This window comes from Cetorhinus maximus, chromosome 2 (genome assembly GCF_964194155.1).
Source record: "Cetorhinus maximus chromosome 2, sCetMax3.hap1.1, whole genome shotgun sequence".
NCBI lineage: Eukaryota > Metazoa > Chordata > Chondrichthyes > Lamniformes > Cetorhinidae > Cetorhinus > Cetorhinus maximus.
The window spans coordinates 218,091,427-218,109,660 of NC_135880.1; the positions used below are offsets into that span (position 1 = coordinate 218,091,427).

The following is an 18,234-nucleotide window of genomic DNA, read 5'->3' on the forward strand; positions in this document are numbered from 1 at the left end:
AGTGGGGGATGAGTCTGGTGGGCTGGCCTTATAATGATAGGCTGATCTATTACAATGAAGTTCCTGCTGTCCGATGGCGGGGAACATGGCCTGCCATTGGTGGGCTGAGCGGACGATCGTAAACTGGTTTCACGACGTTGTGAAGCCGATTTTTTGGCCTTCTCACCATATTATCTGCCAATGCCACCGAACATGCCCGATGCCAGTGGGCACGGAAAATCCTGGCCCTTTTCCACTCGGTGTTAATGGGCTGATTCTTCTGGTTGGCGTGCGGGGGTGGGCCTGACTTGCCGAAGTGTAAAATGATGCGCGATGATGTCGGGCGTGCGCCCTGATGTCATCATTCATCATTTTGATATTTCATTCCATGGGTGCGCGCCAGAGGTGGCTGAGCACCCGCCGAACTGTCAACGGCCTATTAAGGCCATTAAGAAAGTAATTTAACTTGTTAGCAACGCTGCCCGTCCAACCTTAAGGTTGTGGGGGCAGGTGAAAAGCACAAGGGGCCTTCGCGTTTTTCAGGAAATCTCATCCACGGGCGGGATGAGGTTTCCTGAAGGTTTTATAAAATAAATAAATAAATTTTACTGACTTCACAAACATGCCCCAGCTCATGTGACACCGTCACATGATGGGACATGTTTAAATACATTTTCACTTTATTTATTAAAACGTTTTCACAACCATTCAATCTCCTGGAGGCAGCTCCGTGCCCCAAGGAGATTGCCGCGCTCTTTCACGACTCTCCCTCCTCCCCCTGCCTGCACAGGTAGCACTGAGTGCTACCGGTTGTGTCTTATGCTGGGTGGGCGTTAATGAGCCTGCCCATGTCAAATGGCCACTCCCGCCCAGCCCTCCCGCCATAGGAAAAATTGCCCCCAATAAGTTTTATTAACGTGAGGCAGAACACAGGACATTATGCTAATGACTTATCTTGGGCCCTTTAAGAGATTGCAACATATAGGCAGCACGCCAGAATAGGGCTGCTCCTGGAATCAGTGCGTGGCACCCAGCGTCTAATCAAACTAATTATCATGTAGGAGGCAGACGATAGTCTTCAATCAAGTTCAGTCATGAAAACCGTGAAAACCTGTTGCTGTGCAAAATAGCTGATGCGTCTTTTATCTTTTGGAGAGTCTGTGGTTGAAATTCTGCTCAGTGAAGCTAAAGCACATGGTGGAACGTGCTGCCAAATATCCTGGAGCGCTTTTGGCCATGTTTGAGTTGCCGGCCAATTTTTGCTATCAAAGTATCAAAAGGCAAGTTTTACAGCAGCGTTCCACAGAGCATATGTATTGTAACACAATGCCACATTGTGCATGGTTAATGCAATCTGCTTTGATGATGTGGTTTTTAATTCATTCACAGGCTGTGGATGCTGCTGGAAGGGCAGCATTTATTTCCCATCCTTAATTGCCTTTGAGAAGGTGGTGGTGAGCTGCCTTCATGAACTGCTACAGTCCATGTGGTGTAGGTACACCCACAGTGCTGTTAGGGAGGGAGTTCCAGGATTTTGAATCAGTGACACTGAAGGAAGTTGGCGTGTGGCTTGGAGGGGAACTTGCACGTGGCGGTGTTCCCATGCACCGGGTGCCTTTGATGTTCTAGGTGGTAGAGGTTTGGAAGGTGCTGTGGAAGGAGGCATCGAGAGTTGCTGCAGTGCATCTTGCACATGGTACACACACTGCTGCCACGTGAATTGGTGGTGGTGGGAGTGGATGTTTAAGGTACAGTAGTGGACAGGATGCTGATCAAGTAAGCTGGTTTGTGCTGGATGCTGTTGAGCTTTTTAAGTGTAGCTGGAACTACACTCATCCAGGCAAGTGGAGAGTATTCCATCACAATCCCTAATCTGTGCCTTGTAGATAATGGATAAGCTTTGGGGAGTCAGGAGGTGAGTCACTTGCAGCAGAATACCCAATCACTGCCCTGCCCTTGTAACTATGGTGTTTATGTGGCTGGTCCAGTTAAGTTTTTGATCAACTGTAACCCTGGGATGTTGATAGTGGGGAATTTGCAGATGGTAACATTATTGAATGTTAAGAGGAGGTGGATAGACTTTGTCTTGTTGGAGGTGGTCCTTACTTGGCAACTCAGTGGCGTGAGGTTACTTGCCGCTTATCAAGCCAAGGCTGAATGTTGTCCAGGTCCTGCTGCATGCATTAGCTGATGAGTTGCAAATGGAAGTGAACACTTTAATCATCAATGAACATCCCACTTATGACTTTATGAAGGAAGGAAGGACATTGATGAAGCAGCTGAAGATGGTTGGGCCTAGGACATTACCTGAGGAACTCCTGCAGCGATGTCCTGGGCCTGAGATGATTGGCCTCCAGTGACCAGAACCATCTTCCTTTGTGCTAGGAATAACTCCTGCCAGTGCATATTTCCATCCCCCTGATTTCTATTGACTTTAATTTTGCTAGAATGTCTTGATGCCATACTTGGTCAAATGTTGTCTTGATGTTAGGGACAATAACCTTCACCTCATCCAGGTTTGGACCAAGGGTGTAATGAGGTTTGCAGCTGAGTGGTCCTGGCAGAACCCAAACTAAGCATTGGTGAATAAGTTATTGGTGAGTATGTGTTGCTTGATAGAATTGTTGGCAACACTTCACATTATTTTCCTGATGATTGAGAGTAGCCTGGTGAGGTGGGAAATGGCTGGATTGGATTTGTCCTGCATTTTCTGGATTTAAATACCTGTATATTGTATATCAACTGTGTTTAATTATATGCTGGTCATGGGCATTAACTGAACATTCATCTGAGCTCCCAAATATAGACCTAAACAAAAACTGTGGTTGTTTAGGAGCTATATACTGGAAATGTGAATATACACAAATGTGTAAAAGCCGGCTCCAGTTTTAGCCTTCACAATCTGTCTTTCTGTACTAGAACAATACCTGGGCATTTTACCACATTGTCTGGTAGATGCCAGTGTTGTAGTTGTACTGATACAGCTTGGCTTGAGGCATGGTTAGTTCTGGAGAACAAGTTTTTAACACTAGAGCTGAGATGTCGTCAGGGTCTATAGCCTTTTCTGTATCTAGTGCCCTCAGCTGTTACTTGAAATCTGATGGAGACATTCAAAATGGCTGAAGACTGGTGAGGACCTCAGGAGGAAGGCGAGATAAATCATCCAATTGGCACTTCTGGTTGTAGAGTTGCAAATGCTTCAGCCTTGACATTTGCACTTGTGCTGGGCTCTGCCATCATTGGGGATGGGGCTGTTTGGGGAACCTCCTCCTTCCATTATTTATTTGATTATCCACCACCATTCATGACTGCATGTGACAGGACTGCTGAGCTTTAGTCTGATTGGCAATGAGTTTGCTTAGCTCTGTCTATAACATACTGTTTTCAATGTTTAACATGCATGTAGTCCTGTGTTGTATCTTCACCAAGTTGATACCTCATTTGTAGGTACACCTAGTGCTGCTCCTGGCATGCTCTCCTATGTTCCTCAATGAACCTGGCTTGGTCCCCTGACCTGATGGTAACGGTGTAGTGAGGGATATGCTGGGCCATAAAGTTAACAAGTTCTTATGGAATACAATTATACTGTTAATGGCTCACAGTGTCTCATGGATGTGAAGTTTTGAGCTGCTAGATCTATTCTACATCTATCCAATTTAGTACAGAGCATTGGTGAGACCACATTTGGAGTAATGTGTACAGTTTTGGTCTCCTTATTCAATTGCATTGGAAGCAGTGCAGAGAATGTTCACTCAACTGATTCCTGGGATGAAGGGGCTATCTTATGAGGAAAGGCTGGACAGGTTGATCCATTGGAGTTTAGAGGAGTAAGAGGTGTTCTTACTGAAACATATAAAGTCCTGAGGGAACTTGACAGGGTGGCTCCTGGGAAGGTGCTTCCCTTGTTGGGGAGAATAGAACCTGGGGCCTGATTCAGTAAGGGATGTCTGCCAATTTAACAGTTTGAAAAAAGGCCATCCAACCTCAGAGCAGAAACTTGAATAAGAAGGCAGGAGATGACACAAGGGGGCTTGTCCCAAGGTTGGGTTGATTGTAGACTGCTCTTCCCTTCCCATTCCTCCTCAATAACTTTCATGAAAAAGTGTCCATCATTCACAATCTTGTTTGGAAAATATATTAATAGGAGCGTTTCTTTCAGTATTGCCCCCTTTCTGCCTTCACAGGAACAGTGGAGTAAAAGAAAGCCAAGCCTTCTACTGAGCCACCATTCTTTTGAGAGTAAGTGACAGACTCCAATCTCTAAGGCCCTGCTTTGAAATAAAATGCTTTCAGAACAGAGTGAACTGTTGGTGTCACTGCAGTTAGCAACTTCTGCAACATGGCTACAAGTAAAGAAAAGCCTGCAACCTGCATATGTTGTGTGTAACTGCCAGGGTGATCTGCTGTGCAGTCCCTCACACCTCAGGCTTTGTTGCCACACATGCATGCTTACACTGCCACAATGTGGGCCTTCAGTTACGCTGTGGTCTTCTCAATGAACAGGCTTATAGAAGAGCTTGCTTAATGAAATGACATCCGCCTTTCTCAACGTCTCTCCGGCCATGGGGTCTTCAAGCTCCTTGATCTGCAGGTTAGGCTGGCATGGCACCTGCAAGAAGGGTCAGGTCATGGCTACTGGTGCAGTCTCTCGACATCATACCACACCCACAGCCTCCCCCACTGACTGCATGGAAGTTAAAGGCAGGCTGGGCCAGGCTCATCCATTTGGTGTCCATGCTCGTAGAGTTTGAAAGCCTACTTTTTTTTTTAGCCTAACACAAATGAGCAGCTATCACCCTTCAAACTGGTCCCTGCCTCTGGCTAAGGATTTAGATGCAGCACGAGACCAGTTAGTTGACCCTATAGACAGTCACCCTCAGAAAGGCGAGGCGACGTGGTGGACAGAGTTGATTTTACAGACACGAATCAGGTTTCTTTAAAATAAATGTCATGGCAACAGTATATACCATTTGGAAAGTCAATCTGATGTTTGTGAAATGCAGTATTTGCAGCAAAATGGTGGCAACAAGGATTAGGGTGGTTTTCCTGTTAGAAGTTTGAGGGACTGTTTAATTGCAATTGTAGGTCAAACATAGAGAGATGAAATGATATCTTATTGTTCTACATTGGGGTTATGAGAGTTTTGGGAATCATATACCTGTATAAAGCGCTAGTTAGGCCACAAGTAGAGTATTGCATCCAGTTCTGGCCACCACACTTTAGGAAGGATGTGAGGATCCTTGAGAGGGCGCAGAGCAGATTTACCAGAATCCAGGGGTGAGGAATTTTAGTTAGGAGGTTAGGTCGGAGAAGATGGGGTTCTCTTTTGAAACAGATGAGATTGACGGGAGGTTGATAAGAGGGTGAGACAAGATTATGCCATGTTTGGGTGAGGTAGACAAAGAAAAGCTGTTCCCATTAACTGATGGTACAATGACCAGGAGGTGCAGATTTAAGATTTTGGGCAAGAGATATGGAGTTGGGGGGGGGTGCGGGGTTGATGTGATGTAGTAAATGGTAATGACCTGGAACTCACTGGCTGCAAGGACGGTGGAAGCAGATCAATAACTTCAAAAGCAAATTTGAACGGCACTTGAGAAATTTGCAGTACCACGGGGATAGAGCAGGAGAATGGGGCTGACTGGATCGCTCCACAGAGAGTCAGAATAGGCTTGATGGACTGAATGGCCTCCGCCTGTGCCGACATTTCTGAGTAGCAGAGAGATATTACTGCCCGCCTTTAGAGGTCCATCAGTTTTTTTTTGTTTGAGGTAGTGGGACCTAAGCCCCCTTTTAGGATTTGGCTTCTGGAGGCCTACAAAGAAACACAAAAGAGTGGCCATATCACAAAGGGAAACCATTCCGGAGTGCGTGCCCCTTAAAAAGCCCATTGGAAACAGTCACATCAGGCTGCAGGGAGGAGGAGATCTCTCAGCAGAAGATCTTTCCCATCTTCGAGGAGCATTTTTCCTACCTTGACCTCAGCCAGGAGCAGTGTCTGCGTTGAGAACATGCCCCTGAGATGGTGATCGCAGGACCCTGCCACCCTCTCCAACCACACCTGCAGTCACATCATCACATCATGAGGCCTGTTAAGTTGGAGACTCTGTATGCAGTAATTGTCTGTCAAAATGAGATATGGTCATCCATGTTAACTGCTCTGTGGACATGGAAAACCTCTCAGATTGCTTAACCTACTCGTATCCCTTTGGGTCCATGTTGTTTCCCCCAAAACTATCAGAGGGGAAATCCCCGTTAGGGATTTCTTGATGTACCTGGGCCAGAGAGCAATTGCACAGAGTTCTTGTGAGAACCCAAATGCCAGGCCAAAGAAAAAAGGAGAGAAATTGACTATAAATGACGTAAAAACCACTTTTAGTCCAATTACTGGCTCACTAAATATTCTTCCATATGCTGCCTTGCCTGCCTGTGTGCTGCAACATGTCAGAAAGTGCAGAATTCCAGAGCTACGGGTCTCTAAATCATCCTCTGTTCCATCACAGCCCAGGAACTGATGTAACTGTGGCAATAACGGCTGAGGGACTGGCCTCACCTTGTGAGCGCTCACCTGTGTTGTGGCAACAGTGATGAACAATTCTTGTGGTTGCATCAACAGTATATAGCGTAAATATGAAAATTAGGTTCAAATCTACAGTTAAAAGGAAGTCACAATCGTGCGAATACACAATGCAACTAAATGTTAAAACACGGCACCTATCTCACCCAATCAGTCCTATTCATCTCCCGCATTGACTAGGAAAGGCTTCCACTATCTTGCTGTTATTATTCCATGTATGTATTCTGTTGCTTTCTCCCAGAATCCAACAATCTCATTCACTAGACTAAACATAATGAAAGAGAAAAATAAATGACACTCAAACATGAACCCATTCACTCCTGAAGTTATGCTTCTGGTCAAGTAATTGAAAATGTTCATAGAAATTCTAAATTCTGAAGCATTTGAGTAAAATAAAGGAAAAGCCAAATTTCTCTGATTTAGAGTCGGAGTTTGGAACATAGAGGATGTTTTCAGTGGCTGATTCAGTTCAGCAATCACATTATTGTGGGTGTGTCCTGTTATTTGCATGGGAATGCCTGGAGATACAGGGGAGATATAATGTGAAACCACTGTGTTGTTGGAGGAGGTGACAGAAGTTAAAAACAGGCTGCAAAGTCCAACTCTGGTGCTGGGAGTCGTGGGAGCCGGCAAATGAAAAAGCTGATGGTGGTGCTGGGATCTACAACTTCTGGCACAGCCCAGGGCGATTTGATGCTTGGAAAGGCAATGGCGTGGTTGTGACATCAGTCAGCGTGTATCACTGATTCGGCACGCAAATGGACCTTGCAGGTCCTGATAATGCTGCACTCTTAAACATCTGTTCACCTGCTCAAGGGACTGGCTCATTTTTTTTCATTTGTTCATGGGATGTGGGCATCGCTGGTCAGGCCAGCATTTATAATCCATCCCTAGTTGCCCTAGTTCAGATGGCATTTAAGAGTTGCTGTGGGTCTGGAGTCACACGGTGACTAACCTGGAGGCCAGTCCAGATTTCCATCTGTTAAGGGCACTAGTGAACCAGTTGGGTTTTTACAACAATCGGCAATGGTTTCATGGTCAGATTTAATTCCAAATTTTTATTGAACTCAAATTCCACCATCTGCCATAACGGGATTCAAACCTGGGCCCCCAGAGCATTGTCCTGGGGCTCTGGAATACTAGTCAGGTAATTATACCACTACACCATCGCCTCCTCAGATTTTAAATGGATCACCATTCCATTTTCAGGCTTTTGACCCTCCCTTTCCCCTGTATTGTTGGAGGAGATGACAGAAGTTCATTCAGCCAGAAGGGAGCAGCCAGTCATGCGGTCTATTGCTACAGTTTCGGCTGCAACACGACAACAAGATGGAACAGAGAGGAGAAGTCGTGTGCAGAGGGAGGAGGAAGAGGGCTCTCAACAGAAGATCTTTCCCATCTTCGAGGAGCATTCTTACCTTGACATCAGCCAGGAGCAGTGTCTGTGCTAACTACATGCCGCCAAGACGATGGTCACCGAGCCCTGCCACCTCCTCCAACCGGACCTGCAGCCTGAGAGCAGGGTGAGGATCCTGCCAGTGATCACAAAGGGTACTCTGGCTCCCAATTGCTGTTCGATACATCTAGGGTGCAATCGGCATCATTTGACAGTATTCCTCAGTTTGCCATGCATCACTCTATCCAAGAAGTCACCGGGACCCTTTAGATAAGGGGTGGGACTTCAATGTTTTCTCTCTAAGGAGCAAGAAGCAAGAGGAGTGAGTACGTGGCTTTGCCAAGGTAATGGGCTTCCCAATAGTGCCAGGAGCTATTTACTGCATGTAGCTCTATGGTGGTACATCTCAATGCGATCCCTGAATGTTGTAGTTAGTGCGTAACGATGCATAGCCCATCATGTTGGTGAGTACCTGCTATCCTGGCAGTGGCTACGATGCCTTGATCCTGTACCAGACAGCCGTGCCTGCCTGCCATCTTTGAGCTACCACGTCAAATCAGAGGGTGGCCACTCATTGGTGAGCATTAGTGATTCCTTCCACTACTATAACACAAATGGACAGTGTTCCTACAACAAGAGCCATCCTGTTACTAGGAGTGCTGTTGAGCAGACCATTGGCATCCTCAAACCACAGATCTGCTGCAGTGACTGCTTGGGGTGCACTTTAAAATATTCACCGGAGGGTCTCTCATGATTCCTGGGCTGTGTCCTACACAACCTGCAAACCATGATGGTGCAGCCCTTGTCGCCAGACCTTTAGTGACTGCCTCAGGATGAGGAGGTGGAGGATGAGGATGAGGGGGAAGAAGAGAGGAGGCATCCAGGGTATCATTGCTCCAGACCAGATATCTGAACACCTAATCAAACTCCAATCCCCGTAGGGAAAATAACCCCCAGATTACTGTTGCTCAATACTCCCTCACCTTTCCTTCATCATTGATCATCACAGCATCCTCTTGGCCAAACTCCTGAAATAAAGGACAGCACAAACCAGCTATTCCATGCCATCTTTATGCATCACGTCCAGTAACAGATACAATACTTAACTATTCATCCCTGTGCTTCCCCTTAGTTCCTAATGCTCTTGTGTCCTAATGCTCCTACACAACTCTGTCCCAGCTTACCTGGTGGAAGGGTCCTGGCTTTCAGTGGGTGAGACTGCAGATGGCCCAACTGCAGGGCACCTCAAGGAATTCTGGGTCTTGGGGGCTCAGCTTCAGACTCTACCACCTCAGCAAGGGTGGTAGCAGTCTGGGCTGGCTGGCTGAGATGCAAAATCAAAAGCACTGTTAACAGTGGCGGGACCACAGATGCTGTCATCCTGAGGTTCATGCACCACAGTGCTACTGCCACTCCCCCAGGGTGGCAGCTCAGCGGCCTTAGCAATCTTGGAGGACAGGTTGCTGGGCTGCTGTGAGACCCTGCAAGCCCCTTTTGAGCACTGGTATCCACAACCATGGTGGCAGCATTCTGACTCTGCTCGTCCTTCATTTCATGGTGCAGATGGAACCCAGAAGGGGAAAAAAAACACTTCAGACCGATGCTCTTATTTCCCAGTTTTACTGGGGTTCCATTTTAAGGTATACAAGACCGGTTCAGACCAGTACTCTTATTTCCCAGTTTTTACTGTTTTTTCCATCTGGGAAGGGAGGCAGTGTAGTGGTCAGTCCTTTTTGGAGTCATATATAGTATAGCTTTAATAGTTTGGTGTTGTATTCCCAGGCGCCCTCCCTCCTACCTAATTTCAACTTCAAATTCTATCAGCTTCTTTATAGACAGTGAAAAGGTCGGCATGGGCTATGTTATATTACTATCTTCTGCATATTCTTTAATCTTTTATAATCAGCTAGAACGTAGGTGGTCTCTGTGAGAGACGCTAGGGGGTCAAATGCTCAGCCTGGGGTTGAATAGGATACCAAGACTGTAAGGAGTCTGGTTCAGTCCGAGACAGTGGCAGAGGAAGGGAATGGATTTGATAGGAAGGGTACTGAGATGATGGCTTCAATCTGAACATTTTGCTTGAGATCTTGGATAAGCTGCAATTTCCTCATAACTCAGATCATTGACATTAAGGATCAGTACCACAGCTTTTATTACATTGGCATTTGAATATTCTTCTTATACCTTGGTGTGCAGGACTGGACACTGTCCTCAAACTACAGTCTACCCAGATAAGGTAGAATCAGATAGTGACTCATCACCAGGCCACTCTCCTTAATAGTTGGCTAAGACTGGCTTTAATGTAGATTTGACTGCATGGCCCACCTTCTTAGCTTACATATTCTGGAAGGCACTACTTGGGGGAACACACCTTTTCTTTAAAAAAAGCTGTGCAAATCAATAGATGGCATTGAGCTTGGAGCTATTAGTAACTTCACTGGCAGTTTATTTGAGCTAGTTTATAATATGATTTGAAGTCCAGGAAAAATACAGATTAATTAAAATGCAACAGTATAACTCAGTAGACATAAAATTCTTTTTATGCTGATATTTATTATGCACTATTATCAATATGCATACACATAGAAAAGCCAGTTAAACCAGCAAAATGTGACATTGTGCATACACAATAAAATGATATTCTAAAAAAAGAATAACAAAGTCAATTTCCATTATTTTTCATTCCCCCCCCCCCAAAATAAAGCTTTTTGTGACAGAAATAATCTTGACAGGAAACAGGAATAAATACAAAAGACATTGTGAAATGTCAAATCAAATTGGTAATATCATGTTAGACATATTCATGAAAACATAAGTTGCAAGGAGAGGTTGCAGATGTGTTGTTGGAGTAATCCTAGATAAGGGACAGGGTAAAGAGATGTTCACTAATGTGAAATGTCTGTATATGGCAACAGCTACAGAATTTTTGGTGAATCCTATGATCGTTAAGGTGAGGATTGTTGTTGCTGGGTATAAACACATGTACAATTCTGGGATCAGGTGTCAGCATCCAGTTTTCCCAGATCAAGTATAGCCAGGGTTAAAGGTAGAGCAGAGCTCCCTTTACTCTGCAATATGTACCTCTGTGCTAACTTCAGAGTTGCACCCATTTTACTATGCCAATGTGACACACCAGCCATCCTCGTGGTCTGCCTGACTAAGGTTGCCAGTTTAGGTGGATGGTATTATTTGTTTGTTATTTGTAGTGAAATTGTGATCACCTTCTTAATATACCAAACAGTGAATGAACGTAGAAAATTTTCCTCCTTACAGCGAGTTAATTAATGCCCAACGAGAGCTAGTTTTACACATGTCTAATGGGCACTCAGTTGAGTCTAGCCAAAAGTTATTTCATCACAAGAGCTTATATGACCATATTGCGAATTATAGCAACATCCTTAAACCCCAATAAGACAATTATTTTCAAGTAGCTGCATCTTATTTCGAGCTGTGGAATCATTTCAAAAAGATGGAACAAAGGCATTTCTGCTCTCCCTCTCAAACCTATTGTAAGGGACGCTCGTGAATTAAGTTCCAGCAGTTTCAAGCTACTTGAAATTAAACACAAGTTTATCGCATATAAGTTCATGAAACAAGTGATGGAGCTGAAAGAAATGCTGGTTTGATATGGGAACGCCTTCCAACTTTTGTATTATGATGCAATGGAGTATTCGATTGTAATTCATTTGAATGAACTGAGTGATATCAATGCATACAATTCAAAAGACGATGTATTGTTTACCATTAAGCCATTGTATAGAATATTGAAGCACACCAAGTATTTCGTAGCGATTCTGTGTGCTTTTCAAGCTGCAATGGGTAATGTAAAGCAAAATGCAGGCAAGTGAATCAGCCCAGCCACACTGACACAGTGTAATTACATCTGATTTATACAAAAATACAAGAAGTTATATTAGATTGCATGGCAATCAACTGTTCATTTCATAGAAATGATAAAGGAACGTCCTACTATCTATTTACACATCAGAAAATCACAGATTTAGGTGTCAATAGGTTGTTCCCTCAAGCAATGAATTCTCATAGACTTTGCTTGAGAGAGACTAGCAAGGCAATGTTCTAAGCTGAAGATAATCGAGGTCTATGTATAAATAACAAAAATAATGTAGTCAAACTGAAAACCTGAGTACAAGGTAAAAAGCTGTAGAATAATCTCATTTTTTGTGTAAAGCCTGGACTTTAATTCAATATGTTAATTGGTAACCATTAAGTAGGATAAGGGCAATTTGTATGGTCCCAGTGGTTTTGTGATTTGAATTCTACTCCCCTCTCTCGCTATTTCAAATCTTGGAGATGTCCCTAAGGACAAGTCAGTACAGTCTCTGATAAATACTGTTGTAGGGGTGGAAGTAATGGCAGTGTTGTTGACAGATAAAGTTCATATGATATTTCTCTGTCAATCATTTTAACAAACTCTTTAAATCTATTTTAAATGGACCTGTGAAAGACCAAATGTCACACAAACAGTGAAGCATTTGTTTGCCAAATTCACCAAAAATGCTTTATGGGCTGTAGCCGCTGTAATTGTAACAAAGTACACAGAGAATTTAGAACAGTATTGCCATTGTTGAAGGTGCTATTAGTTGCTACTGAACATGTGCTGACAAAGAATTGCAGCATCTTTCTTGACAAGCACCTATCCAAAGCTATTTATTCAACAATATTAACGGAGCATTGTCTTCAGGTACAGTTTAATATTCAGTGAAATTTCTTAACCAGAGCATTTTAGGATTCCTGAAACTGAAGCTATTTGAAAATTAGGGAATAACTGAGAATCTATCATAAAATGGTTACAGCACAGGACACCATTCAGCCCACTTGTCTATGCCAGCTCTCTACAAGAGCAACCCAGGTAATTGTGCTATTCCGCCTTTTCCCCGTAGCCCTGAATTCGTTTCTTTTCAAAAGGGAAGTAGACAAGCAGCTTAAAAGCCACGATTGAATCTGCCTCCAACACTCCCAGGTAGCGCATCCCGGATCCTAACCACTTGCTGCATTAAAAAGCTTTTCCTTATGTCGTCTTTGATATTTTTGCCAGTCACCCCCAAAAATGCGATGAATTCTCAATGACCAAAACTGACTGGTCAGGTATACACCGGGTGTGAAATATCGCTTTCACTTTGGATATTTGGGGTAAAATTTAATAATTAAACATAATCATCTGTTGCAATGCATCACTGAACTGTGCTAATCCCACTATATCAACTGAATAACAAATACTTCTTTGGCTGAAAAGCACTTTGTGACATCCTGAGGTTTTAAAGGGGCTATATGAATGCAAGTTCTATCTTTCTCTGAATACAATAAGAATTATTAAGTATTTTTTTTACATTATTCTATTAGAAATAAACTTGTCCCTGTGCTTGTCCAACACCAAGAGGGTAAAGTTAGATTGTTCCAGTAATTTGTTGAATGTGACACTGATGTATTAAAGTACTTTGGCAGCTAAACCTGAGATTTTGCATATCAGTGCATGTTAAAATGTTCCTAATATAAGGTACATGTTCATTCCGCAGGAGTGAAGATGGTGGCACTGAGCCAAGTCCAGATCGAGGCTACATCCCTAGGGTGTAGCATTCCGAAGGTTTAACCCTGAGCCAACTCTTCCTTTCTTCAAGAGATGCCTGACCTGTAAAGCCATACAGATGTTCACAATAAGCTCTAAATCATAGGTGAAATTCACCTTTAGTGTTTAAAAATACATCCTATTGGCAGACAGATAACAAGCAAGTCAATATTACAGTGTACCACTGCCATCAATGTAGGGGGTGGGGGGTAGCAAAAATGAGTCTGGATCAGCCTGTGATCCTGATCTGTGCTGACAGCCAGGAGGGCCGGCAGAACTGCATTTTCCAAGGTAAGTTTGACTTGTTTTGATGTAATAGGTTCCTGCACATGAACAGCAGATGTAGGGAACTGAGTGAGCAGCAAAATGGGACGCAATAAGTCTAGTGAGGCAACAGTATTAAGAAGGTTTGCTACTTGCCCTTGAAAGGGTGACGCAATTATGATGTGTCGGAATAGTTTTGCTGCTGCAACAAAGAGCGATTGCTGGTTGTTTCCCCAATCCTGTATGCACGTCTTGAGGAAGTGTGCACCTGCAGGAATGCTGTGCATCCTCATTCACTGACCAAGAAAGACTTAGAGGTTGTGCTACGTGAGATGGAGGGGAGGACAATGCCCCTCTTTGCAGTGGAAGTCTAGCCCAATGTGAAAGCAGTTGTGCACTTTCCCAGGTCAAAGGTAGCAGAGAAAGTGAATTCAACCTTGCCATAGCAGTGGAGTTGGGGAAGTGGGGGAGTAATGAGAAGGACACTTTCTGGTTATTGGGAGCAATGGCAGAGTAGGTGCACTCACCTTTGTACACATTGGGGTAAAGTTCAACATCAGTGGGGGGTGCAAAAGAGATAGTAGTGGATTAATTGTTGGTTTATACCCCTGTTCTATTTCTCTTTCCATTGAAGATGATCTAGTGTGTGTAACAGGTGACCACTTTGCAACTGCCCATCATTCACCACCCCCCTGAAGTTGAATTTCACCCACATTATAACAGCTAGGGAATAGCACACATGACACAAGTCAAAATTGTGAGCTGCGGCTCCCTCAGGGAGGTTGCCTGCAAAGCTAAGGAGGCAGCCTTTCCACATGCACTCTTACATTGCCAAAATAGTTTGTGCTGTGACACGGTGTGCTTAAAATCAACAGGCACCAGAAACTGTGGGAGTGAATTCTCACCAGGGTTCACAGAGAGCTACAGGAACCTTGGGGGGGAAAAAAAAAGAATGGGTTTCCTTGGGCTCTTCTGTCAAAGCTCCAGCAGATGCACAGGTCAGTGCCTCATAGATATTCGTCCCTTAAACCTCTATTGCACTGGAATGCACTCGCTCAAGGATAGGGAGGTGACAGGGAGCAGCAGCGACCATTGTAAGAAATGGAAAAGTGTTTTATTTTCAAAAAAATGAAACCCAACAAAGAGATCACATTTCAGCTCTATCTCACCCGATCTCCTTGTTCTCCTGGCTGCACCAGATGAATGGGTTGGTCATTTTCCAGGTTCCGAATGCTGGGATCTGCTCCGTGATATAACAGCAGTTTAATTATTCTCTCTTGATTCCTCTCATTTTGGAGCCCAGCAGCCATGTGCAAAGCTGTATTACCATGAGCCTGGCAGAAAGTGAGAATTAAAAAAGAATTGGTTGAGATCCGATTTTCCTCTTTGCCCATTACGGGTTCCTTGCCCTTTTTAAGCCGTTTTGCCCATTTCTTACAATCTTTTTCTCCCCTCAGACAGCAGGCACCCCAAAATTAAGCTTGACCCTCTAAAACGAGGTGGTTGGCTGTAACTTTTGGCGATGGTTCAAAGGAGAGAGATACCAGATTTGCTGCTTGTTACCCAGCTCTCCAAAATTCCCCTTTCGTTAAAGGAAATGGGATGGAAATGATTAACGAACAACCATCCTTTCATCCTCATTCCATCCCTTTTATGCTATCATGCAAGGATAGCATTATTCCCGAGGTGTCTCAGTTTTGAGTTCCAGATTTTTAGAAGCAGATCCCTTGTAATCACTATGTGCAACATTAATATAAGAGGGCTTAGTGTACTCATATGAAATTACTTGTTCTGGTATTTTAATTGAGGCATTAACATGTTTAAAATAAATAGCAGATGGATCATGTCAGATCAAGCATTCAAATCATTTGTCACCTGCCAAATACTCTAAGCTAGAGATGGATCTGCAGATGAGACCTTTTAAAAAGGGACTTGTGAGATTAAGAATGAAATCTTTTGCACTCATGCCCAGCCGTGAATCATTGATGGAGACTACTGTTTCTCTTCCTAGAAAAATGTAGCTCTGATGCAGTGTGACTGCGGGAATGATGGAGCAGGAGGTTCACACTTCACCTACAGGGAGTTCTAATCCCAGCCATGCTATTGTGGACAGTGTCAAGTTGTGGACAGACTTGTAAGGGGGAATAAAATGGAAGTCAACTCAAAGAAGTCATCAAGTTTCATGCCCAGGGCAGTGTGTGAAAACATGATGGCGAGGACAAGTAAGGTGATTTTTTTTTTCTGTGTGTTTCTTATCTGCTCCAGGATTTAAGCCAACTCATACTAACCTGTAGTGACATGTAGGTATATTATTTTAGCCAACAATGTCCTATAAGAACAAATTGTTAAGTGTGGGTGACTGGGGCTGGCCATCATTTTCACCAATGCTATTAATGTAATAATCAGATTACACTTCCGGCCAATATTTTATATCTAACTTGTCATTAACCTTGACTACCTGGAGCAGAAATATTTCATTAACATCTTCAATTCGGAACACAGGCAGCAACTTGAAATTGTGCATCGTTGCTTTCAAATGTTAAAGTTTCGAGCTGTCTATGATTCAAATACGTTAGGTAAACTGGGCAAAGATTTCCCCCCGTTGGGGGCGAAGTTGAAGTGCGGGCGCGCACAGGCGCACTTCTGATCGGCGCCCCCAATTGGCAGCGCGGTGCCGTTTTACGTGGGCGGGCCAATTAAGGCCCACCCAGCGTGATGTCCGCATGGAAGCGCTATGCGCTCCCTGTGCGGGCAGGGGGGAATCCCTAAACCTGAGAGTGCGCTCTTTCGCGCATGCGCACTCTCAGGTTATCTCATCTCCCTGAGGCTAAGTGCAGCCTCAGGGAGATCGGCTCTACTGTCAAAAGTATTAAAAATAGAGAAAAAAAAATCCCCTGACATGTCCCCTCATGTGACACTGTCACATGTGATGCGACATGTCCATAATTTTTTAAAAAAACTTTAATTAAATTTTTAAAAGCCTACAGGAAACTTCATCCCGCACGTGGATGAGGTTTCATGCTTTTTCTAATTCCCGCCAGGGCTCCTGGCCTGCCCGCCAACCTGAAAGATGGACGCGCAGGTCCATTAATTAGTTAAATGAGTCTGCCAATGGCCTCAGTTGGCCATTGACCCATCGGCGGGCGCACAGCTGATTTTGCTGAGCCCCCGCCTACCTGAAAATTTAAATGGGGCGCGGTGATGTCGGGAGTTCCGCACAACATCACCGCGTGTCATTTTAAGTGTCGGCGAGTGGGCCTCGTCCCCTGCTCGCCAACGGGAAAATCCTGCCCACTGTGTTGCCAAACCTAGCAGTTGGGGAAGCTTTGCCATTTTTGACCTGACTCGTACTTAAAAATTTGCAATAAAACACGAGAGAAATGACTTTGTTTCCTGCTGCTATGATTCTTCGTGTAACTTCACAACCACTTGAGCCAACAGGAATTCTGCATGTGCTGATTAGTCTGGGTCTACAGCTACCCATAATGAGCTGAAATATATTTGGGCCCAGGGGTCGACGGAGCGAGAAAATTCGATGTTGTGTAATTAACCCAAGTTTTCACCCTCTTTTTTGCTGACTCTGCCAAAACCTGTGTGCAAGTGCACAGGAAATTCCACCCCCTGTTGGCCCCTGCTCTCTTCGCGCCACCCACCCCGGCAGCACTGAGCATTTCAGCGTGTGTGTCATACTGGCTGGCTGTCAATTGGCCAGCCAGTGTGAAATTGTGGTCGGGGGGCCGATTGCGGCCGCTGGCCCATTTACCGTCCACTCCCGGGCCCGCCGATCATGCGTGCCCAATGACTGAAAAATTCAGGCCAATGTTTTTGATAGTAACTGATGAGTTCCCGTCCATAATGAGCCTTTCTCCCCAGATCCTATTACTGGTTTCAAGTACACTGGATTAGTTCCAATCAAGAGATTGATTTATTTGTACAGATCCGATTTCTGCTTCTCTAACCCACTGGATTAGTGCCAGTCTTCAGTGGGACCCGTCTCTACAGGCTAATCATACACACCCTTCGTTTCTCTTTTTCTCTGGAACCCCGTGTTTATGATGTTTCATGTTTGTGCTTTCTTGCATATACATGTTCCAAGAATGAACCAGTTTATCCATTATCATCAAACACGCACACAAACATGTTTCATGTTAACTTCACAGTGCCCTCATTCTGTTATTACAACTGTATTTCTTGTGAGAACACATTTTTCATAGAACTAGAAAACTGATGGAAGAATTATCCTGATGGCTAGCTGTAACATTATAGTAAATACATTTATGAAGCATTCCTTTGATCAACATCCTACAAACTAAAAGAGATTTACAGCTTTCACCATGTTACATGAGTGATTAGAGCAACCATTCCCTCTTGATTCTTTATATTATGCATAGTAAAAGGAAAAGAGAGTTATAAAAATAAATACCAGATGGAAAG

General features: G+C 44.1%; 1 protein-coding gene across 1 annotated transcript in view; it reads right to left on the minus strand.

The window, feature by feature from the left end:
• Nucleotides 1–12,523: 12,523 nt before the first annotated feature.
• The window catches only part of LOC144670226 (NF-kappa-B inhibitor delta-like), a 111,190-nt gene continuing 105,479 nt past the window's right edge, over nucleotides 12,524–18,234 (minus strand). Inside the window, exons 11-12 of the mRNA XM_078532716.1 lie at nucleotides 14,970–15,134; nucleotides 12,524–13,599 (exon numbers count right to left, since the gene is read on the minus strand). Coding sequence (XP_078388842.1) covers nucleotides 13,534–13,599; nucleotides 14,970–15,134 — 231 coding nt within the window. The 3' untranslated portion in view covers nucleotides 12,524–13,533. The remainder of the gene's footprint in view (nucleotides 13,600–14,969; nucleotides 15,135–18,234) is intronic.